An 11,742-nucleotide genomic window follows, 5' to 3' on the forward strand; every position below is an offset into this window, starting at 1 on the left:
GAAAGAAATGAAATACATAGTAAACATATTAACAAGAGTGTATTATATAGTGCCATAGTGATTCCCACATGGAAATAAAGCTAAGATCTAGGCAAATGTTTACTTGTATTAACACTCTGCTGCCCTACTGTTTAAGAAGAGATCAGTGGAACACAACTCAGGATACAGAAATAAAAAGAGAATTTAAAAATTTTCTCTGATTGCCATCACCACAATGAATTAAGCTAATCTCTTCCTTAGCATAGTATAGCAGCCCTCTTGCTCTTGTGTCTGAGAACATTGAGTTTCCAGCTCACAAGGGTAGAACAAAAGACAAAAAATGAAGATTCCATTGCCTTGTTCTCAGCTTTGCCACAAGAAGAGTATACAGGGGAGAAGGCGTTTAATGTCTCTGTGTGTCAGTTCTCCCCAGCTTTCATCAGCTGATGAAGTCTGATGATGACACAGAACTGGAATAGAGAGTATATGCAGGAGTGATAAACATGACAGAAATTAGAAGAACAGAAATGGGGCATAAGGTGTGGAGCACAAAGTGCAAGATGCTGCCCTAGTGGACCAGACCACAGATCTCCAACAAGCTAAGACCACTGCAGCAAACACTCATCAGCTATTATAAAACACGAAGTACACAGCAGGAACTTGAGGGGAAAGAAGCGAAAGTCATGTTAAAGGACAACAGTATTGTAACAATCAAGAAAACGCTAAAGAAGAACAGTGAGGTCTGCAGCCATCTTCCAGGAAAAGCACTGGAGAAAAGTATTCTACACTAACATCTTTCAAAAGATGATTCTTTATCCATTTATGGAAATCAAATTCCAGTTCTATGTTCCTAGATTTTTAACAATTCAAGCTCCTGATTTTCAAACTGATTGTGAAACAGGATCTGTTTATTGTGTACAGTAACAAAATGTTCTCAAGTATTATTTTGTTTGAAAATGTGATTCTAGTGATGGTTCGAGTGTGAACTACATGTTTAAAATGGAAGCAAAGCACCGTATGCCAGCGAATAAGTAACACACAATGAAACTAACTGGTCCAGTTTAATTGCCCATGGTGAAAAAAATGCAAGCATTTGTAAGACCTACAAACAGCACAAAATTTAATTCACCTGTGATATTATTTCAAATGTAGCAATCAATGCCTCATTAGTTAAACACAAACAGGGATTACATTTAAATACAAAAGCTTTATCATAGTAGCATGCCCTCACAATACCAGTTATTTTAAAATACTCACCTACTTGTCATCTGCTCTCCCAGGTCTCACTTTCCTGTTACTTTTGCAGCAGCAATTGTAAAGTCATTTCTGGACTCCATTATTTTTGTTATTTTTCAAACCAAATTTCATGATTTCTTTTCCAGATCTTACATACTATTTCTGTCAAGAACTCTTTTTCCAAGTGGAAATAGATTTCAATATATAGACAGACTCTAAGGAAATATAACTACACAGATTTTAATTTAATTATAAGCACAAGGTCACACACTGTGTTTTGTTACACTTGAAATTTCAACCAACTGCTAAGCTACATTACTGTTACCAAAAAGCACCTCAGAGTCTACTGTGGAAGATCATCAGTTTCATCTACTATCATCATTGAAATGTAGTCTCTGTAATGAACTGCATTTGTTTCTGGATCTAGAGCACTGGAGAGCATCTCTTCCATTTCTTCCTCAGTAAATGGTTCACCTGAAAAAGAAAGGAAAGTAATACTTTGTCATGGTAATTATTCTTTTCAGGGTTGACAAGTTACCACTTCTCTCTTGTAAGGATATTTTTTCAGTGTTTATGTGCAGGGAAAAAGAATCCAGTTCCTTCACTTCTGCAAATGCAGAAGTCCTGCATGCTAAGCCAGCTAGTTTAAGAAAGAAGGCAGAGGGCTTGGATTTTTTGATCCACATTTAATTCACAATTTCAAAACACCCAGTCTTGCACAAGACATGTTTGTCATTTTGTACTTGAGGCAGGTAGGCATGAATCAGCCATGCAAGAAAAGCAGGCTCTTCAAGGGATATTGAGAATTACATGACATACAACTTAAATCTGGCCTTTGAATCTTTGTTTGCACGGGGCACTAGAATTAAGATCAAGATAATGCAGGAATGAATGAGTACTGAAATTACCTGAAACATTTGGAACTTTAAACTGAAGTTTTAGAGAGAGGAAAAAAGGAGTCACATCCTTAAGAAGCACAAAAATGTGCACAGAATCACAAAATACTCACATAGACAAAACTCTATAATAGAGTCTATAAGAAAAGGCAGATATGTTCTTTCCCTGCATTATTTACCAGGGAAATGTTCCAGTCTGTAGGCACTCATAAAGGCAACAGGATTGCTCGAAGATGGTGTATCTACTCCTGCAAGTTTGGGCTTGAAGAATTAGGACCACAAGGTGCCATATACACGTGTAATATTTATTTACATAAACAGTGATATTATAAAAATCATATTACCTTCTTCAGTCATATGTTTTACCAGCTCCTCTTTAGTAATGTATCCACTTTTCTTCTCATCTAAAGCCTTTAAATAAAAGGGATAAAACTGTTGTGTTTTTAATCATACTACATCAAGAATCAGCTACTTTTTTCCAGCAATTAGGTACCTGAATATTTAGTTACAGACCTCAAACGCATGTAGAAGAACATCTTCTGGAATAGGCCTGTAGCTGAAACCATTGAATGAGAAAAGTTAACAGTTAAAGTTTGTAAGGCTGCTCTACCATTCTGAAATAATAAAATATGAGTACTAGAAAAAAACTATTTTCTAGTTTGTCTATCAAACATTTAATTCCAGTTTGACTTTATGGGACTTTCCATATCTTCACCTCCTGTGTCTTTCATTGTATTCCCGTTTCATTCTCCTTGTGCTAAGCCAAATGAGTTGCTTTTGCATGTCTGAGCAGGCTGAGTGAGTTAGTAGGAATCAATAGCTGCTGAATCACTCCACATAGCAAATGCAGGGAACAGAAAATTGCCAAACCAAGAAAAGTTTTGTCCAGGTAGGCTGGTAGCTAAGCAACAGATCACCTAGTGGGACTTCAACAGTCTATTGAGCTTTCTTTCTTTTACAGAGAAAGCAGAACTGGGTGCATGTGTATGCTGGTAAGTGCACCTGATTTCACAGCTTTCATTTTAAAACACTGGTTATTTCATCCAGACCCACTTCACTCTTCTACTACGTAAAAACCAAATTGTTCTTTATGATTCAGATCTCACGTGCCCTTGGATAAAGTGAACTATAGACACGGCACTAAAAGATAAACGTGAGTCTTGACAAGCCTGAGCTAGCCTGGAAAAATGTGTGTTCTTGTGTGTGTTTGTATCGATGGGGTGGAGGAGGAGGAAGAGAGAGCCCAGGGCAGCAAGGCATCACTTTGTGAAGTGTTGAACATCAGTGTGAAACCAGAAACAGGCCATGAAGGCCAGAGAAGGCAAAGGTGCAGAAGTGCAGAAGACTTGGAAGGCAATGCACTTGTGCCAGCACACTGGAACCAAACATCACTGATTGGTCCCCGTCCAGGCACAGGCACAAGGACTCAACACAGCCTCAGGGAGTGCCCCATACCCCAGGATGCTGTGAGACAGTTGAGGGAAATTCCATAGCTATTTAATGTGTAGAACACCAAAAGAGCTTCATGTACAAAATAGCTTCTGAGTTTTGGACAAGACTAAGTCTCCCCAGACCCCTAGTTACTGCCTTTAAAAAGATAAACTCCCTATAGGTAAGACTGCTTTTTGTGCAAAATATCAAAATAGCACAAGTTCCTGTGTACATCTAAAGATTTGTATGTACCTTTCAATAATGAACAGCACTCTTTTTCCAGACTTGTAAATCAGCAAATATTTTAGACCAGCAGAGTGCTGGTTGTGTACATTCAACAGTACCTGGCAGTCACTTTGAGACATGAACATGAAGCTGATTTATACAACTTATTAAAAATACACTTTCACAGACTGTGCTTCTCCGCAACTGTAACTTCGATAAAGTAATGGCTGTGACTTTATTTGTATATAGAATATTTTCAGAGTTGAAATAGCAAAGTAATTCTGATTCACACTAAAAATACAATAGCTAGATGCTATCACAATTCATTATTATAAGCTGATATTTGTACTAATACAACACAATTTTATGTAGACCATATCATTTTGAACTAAAATCTCACTACCTAATTTAAAAAAAAAATCTGTATTCCTTCGAGTTACCTAAAATTACTGCAGATAAATTCATTCAGAATCAACCATGGAATAAACTAAAGACCAGTTTACATTACCTTCTGTCGAGTAATATTTTTGTCATCACTGGAAGAAATTTTTCTAGATGAACATATCCAGTTGGTTCTTCTTCTTCTACCTAAAAATAAGACTTAAGCACGGTAGGTGATATGAATCATTAGCAAACTAATAGAACAATCAGAAAATTGAGGCCAGGTGAGTCCCACAATAAAATTACAGATTTAGACTTCAAGTATTTATATGAAGTTTTTTAATGCCACACGGCACCATAACATATGTCTGAAATACTTGTGCTCAAATAGAAAGAAATTCAAGGAAGAAATAATCTCCCAGACAAAACATATGCCTGCTATTTCAGAAACTTTCAACAACTCAATATTGCCCTCTTGTGCTTAAAAACCATTCGTGCAGAAGAACTGGACATCTATCTGATCTCCCACAATAACTCAGCAGTGGTTTAAAAATTCAAACCACAATTATATTAATGAAGGCAGGTATGACCTGGAGCATCCCCAGGATGCGCAACACGATCATCTATCACAGCACACTGTCAGCACATTCACCAGCGTGGTTTTGGCCTATGCCAAACTTTTGCCCAACAGCTACCAGGTCCAGTTTGGGCATTGGGTCTGTGGGCACTTCTCCCCAGCAGCCATTTTGTACAACTGCATAGCATAAAACATTTACTAACATACACATGGGCTGCTCTGTGCCAGCTGGCTTCAGTACCCGAGGATATTTCTGGGCACATTTAATGTGCTAATTTGGACACAGCCCCAGTCTAGTACATCTCTAGGATGGAATCTGTTGCCTCCACATGTTTTGTAGCCAGAGAGTGTGATGAAGAGAAGATCCAGAGAAGCAGACAGATGGAGTCATGGCAGTATGAAACAGTCGTAAGTCAGTCCATAAATTACTGCATGAAGAAAAGCTTCCCTTTGCCTCTCAAATAAATTAACAGATTAGTCCCAAAACATCATGGACTTCTAGTAGCATTCAGATGGCAGTCCTACATGGTAAAAGACTGCTCCCTGCAACTTGGATGCATCTCTTCCCTAAAAGAGGAAAGTTTTATCCCCAAACAGAGCTCTTAACGGAGCTAGTTTGCTTCTGTGTTGAAACTGGATGCTTGTAGTCTCACAGTCACATCCTGCCGGGCTCTTTACAGACAGCTCAGGTTGAAAGAAGACTCAAATAGGTACTGCTTTGAAGTCGCCTAACAGAGCCAGAGAGATCTAAAGCTATAAATCTTCCTCCTGGGAGCTGGGTCAGAGTAGGGTGTTGTCTAATACATTAAGTTGCTTAAACGTAGAACTGCATCATAACTTTGAGAGCTATCTGTACACAGAATGTATTAGGGAACATCTGTGCTTCAATTTGTATTAGTTCAAAAGTCCACAGATGGACTCAGAAATGAAATATAACAGCTATATATAAGAAATACATGTCTTACATTAAACAGAACAACAAAAAACAAGGACCCGGAACATCCATGAAGATGGTAAGTTATATAAACTATATTTAACAGCCAAAAACCATTCAGTCTGCTCACCCAAATAGTTCAGTATTATCCTAATTTTCATAACAGAAGAACTGACAGTAGGGAACAACAGCAGACAAAATGCAGCATCACATTAAAAGATCTTTCCCCTCCAATTGTTACTTGCACTTCATTATCTGAAGCAGTTAGCACTGCTAGACCTAAGACTTTGCACAAGGTTTCTCTCATTAAATTCTGATCTACAAGAGATGGAGCAAGTACTGAGGAGAGACAGGCACATAATCGTACAAAGAAAAGAGACTCTCAGCATCCTGACTGTCCTGGTTTTACCTGGGCTAGAGTTAATTTGATGCCATGTTTTGTCTTTAGGAGAAAAAAGAAATTAATAACATAGCAATGTTGTGCCTGTTGCTGAGCAGTAGTGCACATTGCCAAGGATGTTGCAGCTTCTTTAATGATGGGGCTTTAGGTGTACAAGGAGCTGTGAGGGAATAGAATCAGGACAGCAGACCTAAACTGGCCAAAGGGATATTCCATATAATATGATATCACGCTGAACAATAAAAGTGGGGAAGTTGGCCAGAGGGGTAGTGTCTAGCTGGGGACTGGCTGGGCATCAGTTGGTTAGTGGTGAGCAACTGATTGTGCATTACTTGTTTTGTAAATATTGATATATATTATTATCATTACTATTATTTTTCCCTTTCTGTGTTTTTATTTCAACCCACAAGTTCTACTTTATTATTCTCTCCCCCATCCCACTGGACAGCTGTGTGGTGCTTAGCTGCATGCTGGGTTAAACCATGACACTAGTGTATACATGAAAAAAGAAGATTCCTCTCCCACTTTTCAGCTCCAGAACCATCCATTCCTTAAGGTATACTACTTTTCAAAAAGTATGTGAAGTCTTTTTCCCACTACTTTGCCCAATGCATTAACCCCACCCTGCCACTGCACCGGAACTCCACCTTACCATTATAAGCATGTGTTGAGGAGATAAAAATTACAGCATGGGAAAAAAAGTAGAGAAAGACAGTAGAAATTCCTTATCTCTCTGCATCATTGGGAGGACCTCTAAGTCCTGAGAGTCTTTATATTAGAATTCTGACTTGCAGACTTAAGTAATCAAGAAAGAAAAGATTACCTAACTGAGAAATCTCAAGACTGGGATAGGCCTCAGAAGGACAGAAAATTGAGCAGGCTGGCTATAAGATGCAGTAACAGAATCTGTTGGAGAAAAACTGCCATGTCTTTTCTCTGCATATTTTTGGATTTTTAAGTATAATTTTAATACCTGTTCAAGAATAATTTTTGTTATTTAGTCATCCAGCATTTGTCTATGACATGTCCAGAGCAGGTAGATAGTTAGGGTTTGGATATCCAATCTAATTGCAGTTTAGAACAATCTTTTTCATCAGCCAAAAACATTCTATCCCTCCCTCCATTTTCTACAGACAGCCCTCCACCATGGCTCAGTGTCACAGTGGCCTTCTGTGGTAAAAGACAGTCAAACTCCCCATTTTAAGCCATCAGTGTTGTTGTCTCAACAGCATAAAGGTTTGTTTCACAGCAACCTGTAAGGACTGCCTAGTTCACTTCCATGACACATGACAATTCCTCTTTTCACCTGTGGAAAAGAACTTAGATCTCCCATAGAGCAAGGCAGAAGGCAAGGCAGAACTTGTGCAAGTTCAAGATAGAAGATAATAGAAAACATGTAAATCCTTTACCTTTGCAAGCAGTTCATGTAGCTCTGCCTCAGTTGGGAAGCAACCCAGTGATCTGACAATTGAACCAATCTCTCTGAAAGAAAGTAAAACATCTGTGTCAGTGATTCTGCAAAACAAGAGTGGCTGTGGCAAATACAGCCATCAGTTCAGAGCTTGCATAAGCATATCTACATGACTTTTAAGATAATGTCTCAGTAAGCAATGCCTACTTTTACAGATGTTAAATATCTTGAAGCTTTTGATAGGGTATAATTATACCTGTCGGTTTCCCCAAAAATTCCTTATTACTCTTGTGTTCATTACTGTGTGCAAGATAATTGCATTTCCTGTAATTATTAGGCTTAACTGCAATAAAGTCTACATTCGCATAGTTAATAAAACACTTTGAAATCTATTGAGATGAAAGGTGACAAAACCATAGGTTTACATTAAATGCTATAAAGATACAAATTCTAACTGCAGAAGACAACAATTACAAAAGTGAGGTGGCCCTGATATGTTCCTGCTGCACAGATAGATAATACTATTTTCCCCCTGACTGTCATTTAGTTCAGCAGCTTCAGTTTCTGCTGTGTAGTTTCTGGCACACAAAAATACAGTTCAAATTAGCTTATATTCATATAGGTTTTGTAGATCAGACAATGACAATTTTGTGTCATGGTTTTCATCTTAGATATCATATTCTCAGTGGCAATATTTGCAAAACCATGGATGCCACTGACATAGGATATATTCTAAGCCGAATGAAACACTATCCTCCTCAGGCTTAATTACTTACTAATTCTTGTATTTGCATTAGGAATTACCCAGCACTCATGGCATTCTGTCAAGCCAGCGCAGCTTTCCATATTCTTCACATATATCTGATATTTCAGGAAATAACACTCATACTTCTACAATCATGGCTAAGAATTGTGCTGTGCTGCCACCTTCTGATATAAGATAATCAGACATTAATAGTCACACTACTGTGACAACACAGCCCTACAATACAAACACAGGGCAATAAACAAGGCAGTAAATTGTTTTTCACTGTCATAACTGTTCTTTGATTAAAACTACTTGTGAAATAGTGCATTTACAGCGTTACATAGTCTTTGAATGTTCCTTCTCACATGTTATAACTTACTGGCTGAATGAAAACATTAAAAAGAAAATTATATTTGAATCATTTAATTGTTGTAACATTTTTCTCAAGCTCTATATCCATTGCAGAGCATAGAAACTTTACATCTACGCAGACAAGACTGCAGATGTAAATTACAAACAAACAAGTATAACAGTACAGTGAAGGTCAGAGGGTCCTTGGTGTCACCAACCCAGCCACGAGCAGGCAGCTGAAGGGACACCAGGACAGCTCCAGCTCTTGGCATTGAGCACCTCCTTGAGGATGGAGATAAATCAATAGATTTAAGGAAATAATCTTAAAAAAACTTGAGGGAGGATGGAACAGAATTGAACCAAATGTGGAGACTTGTCCTGAAACTTCCCCTACCAACTAAAACTGAAAAGTCATTTCACATGTGAGTTCCTCACACATCCTGTCTAACATCAAAATAATTTCATCAACTCTCCCCCTCCTTTGTGGAGTTTAACTGATTGAACTAATTGAATTTTAATTAAAAGATCTGGTGAAATTCTTGTGAAAACAATAGTATGAAATATGCAAAATTCCTTTGGTAATCTTCAATGACAATGGCTTGTAAAAATTCAAGGAGACATAAGCGTGTTTAATTTTTTATGACAAAAGTAATGTTGTTACATGTTATGAATATTTATGTTAAAATAAAATTGAAGTAGCATTGCCAAATATTCATACTTCAAATATATCAGTATTAACATTGAGCACTTTTAAATTTGATGTCCATTAGCTATGTATTGTGTATCCTGTTATGCCTTGATGAATCTAACAGTCCATGACCTTTTTACTCCCTCAGATGTATATTCTGTTTCTGTTTCCACAACAATGCAGCCCAAAGTTGTAGCCTGTTCCTGACTCTCTTGGCCATCCCCCAGTTCTGGTCATCCCATTTCAAAAAAAAAAAAAAGCCCTATAAGAAGCATCACAAAAGTGAATGACTAGAGCAATAGAACAGTTTCTCATTAAAGATTAAACATATCTAGACTCTCCAGCATCGAACTTCAGTGATAGAGGGGAGATGTGACAGAGAGCTATGAAATCATCAATGCTGTTCAGAGGATTAATAGAGAACAATGATTCACTATCTAACATAAAGTACAACATCAAGAGTCACTCAAATCCACGTGACAGATGCCCAACAAAGAAGAAATAGTGCGTATTTGCTCAATTCCTTATTCCTTCCCCAACTAACAACCACTAGCTCAGATGAAGATACTTGACTACATGGACTCTTAGTACAACTGAGTGTGTTCACCCTTATGTTCATTATTACGTACTGTTATTGTATGGTTATATAATACACCTACATGCAAGGTACATGTGAGCTTCCTAAGACACCTCCTCATGAGAGCAATATCCACATGTCACAGTACCCCAGAGAAGGAGGGATGTGTGCACTGCACTGAAGTAGGGATGACCTATTAAGAGCACATAATCATGGCAGAGACTGGCAGGGACACCCCTTGATGTGCTGAGATTATTTTGAAAGTGAAGGTATCCATTCAGTACCCAGGACAAAGAGCCAAATGAGCTACTAGAGCAGAGATTTGCTAGCAGTAACTGTAGCCTTAGATTTCCTAACTGGATTCCCCCTTGCTTCTTGGCCCCACCAGTCCTGGCATCCCTTTCTCAAGTCAGTCTCAGTCTCCAACCCTGAACAGTGCAAAATTTTCACTAAACAAAGAAATACTTGTCTGATCAGTGTCAAAAGGACTGTTTAAATTACATTTTCTGGTAAGGCAGATGCAAGCTGGGGGAGTTACTTATCTCTGTACTACAGCCTGTAATATCTCTATGTGAAGATATTTACAAACCTGACATCCACATTTTCATTTCCGTCGCGATCAAATACCTCAAAAGCTTCTGTAATCTTTTTCTCAATTTCAGCTATCACGCCATCTGCAAAAAGAAACACATGGATAACATACAACTTCCTTTTTTATGCTGATAAACTCCAGATTCTTTTCAGGTGTTTGGGGCTTTTTTTTTTTTGCATTTTCTCATTCTCATTTATTTTTCTATCATGTGAGGTAAGAGAATAATAAATGTCTTAAAAGCCATCGTTTAGAAGCATTAACTGAAAATTGTATTCAGTATCAGTTTCCTTCACCATAGTACCCTTTTCTATTTTTCCCAGTTCTAGCATGAACTAGATACAGCTCTAGGCACTGCCAGTTAAGTAAGACTGGCAGGGAGTTGGGCTCAAGTCTTCTGGTTCTTTCAGAACACTTATTTCCTCTTCAGGTTATCCAGACTGTTCATCAGCACTTGATGCTCATCTGAAGTTAGCCCGTAAGCAGCACACCTGTCCCAGCTGTGACATTTCTTCTTCACAGGCTGCAGCTTCAGTCTTTATATGGAACACAAGCAATTAAATAAATGTCGCTCTGCCAGACTCTTAAGCAATGAGCATTTAGAAAAGCTATTTCCAATTAATACAATTTGCTAGATGCTACCATTCATTTAACTATATGAGCTTCCTTTTCTTCCCTGGGGCCAATTGCTCTGCTAGTTCAAAAAGTCCTTTCACAGAAGAGAAATTATATACAGAAAAAAAACAGCATCAAAAGAATACAACCTTAAACAACCACTTAAAATGCTAGAGAGCAGTACTTGCTGCTTACCAGAAAAGACTTAGTTCCAATGCAGCCCAATAAACCCATTTACACAATGTGATACCCTGAAACTCGTTTAAAGCTACGTAAAGACTAAGATTAAGATTTTATTGAAGAACACATCCATGGACTTGATTTTATTATTTGATGTTACTGCTCAATACCTGAAACATCAGTTTTTAATAAACATTAGTCCAGGTATATTTTAATAAATATGGTCAATTTTATATTTAAATTCCTACATGCATGTAGCATCTCATTAATTACTTCATCCTCTCTTTGTGGTACCATTTTATGGTTAAAAGCAGGTGTAATGAAACCCTGAGGTCTCTGGTAACCTCTGGTGAACCATTTCTCACATGGGCTGCCTCTGACTGAATAGGTCAGTCCAAAAGGACGAGAGATACAGCTTCTATCCAGCGATAGCCAGATCCGGAGTCATTTACATCTTGTTCTGTTTTCAGTTGAACAGGTTCTTATCAACAGCTCTTTTGTAGATCTCTCCATCCACTTATCAT

At 37.9% G+C, this 11,742-nt stretch overlaps 1 protein-coding gene across 1 annotated transcript; it reads right to left on the reverse strand.

The window, feature by feature from the left end:
- Window positions 1-1,021: 1,021 nt before the first annotated feature.
- EFCAB2 (EF-hand calcium binding domain 2) lies at window positions 1,022-10,548 on the reverse strand (the record flags this gene model as incomplete). Its single annotated transcript, XM_031552392.1, has 6 exons — window positions 1,022-1,689; window positions 2,456-2,522; window positions 2,625-2,667; window positions 4,276-4,355; window positions 7,469-7,541; window positions 10,424-10,548. Coding segments are annotated over 6 exons (519 nt in total), but the record flags the coding sequence as incomplete, so codon positions are not given.
- Window positions 10,549-11,742: the final 1,194 nt, after the last annotated feature.

This window comes from Meleagris gallopavo, chromosome 2, assembly GCF_000146605.3.
Source record: "Meleagris gallopavo isolate NT-WF06-2002-E0010 breed Aviagen turkey brand Nicholas breeding stock chromosome 2, Turkey_5.1, whole genome shotgun sequence".
Taxonomy (NCBI): Eukaryota; Metazoa; Chordata; class Aves; order Galliformes; family Phasianidae; genus Meleagris; species Meleagris gallopavo.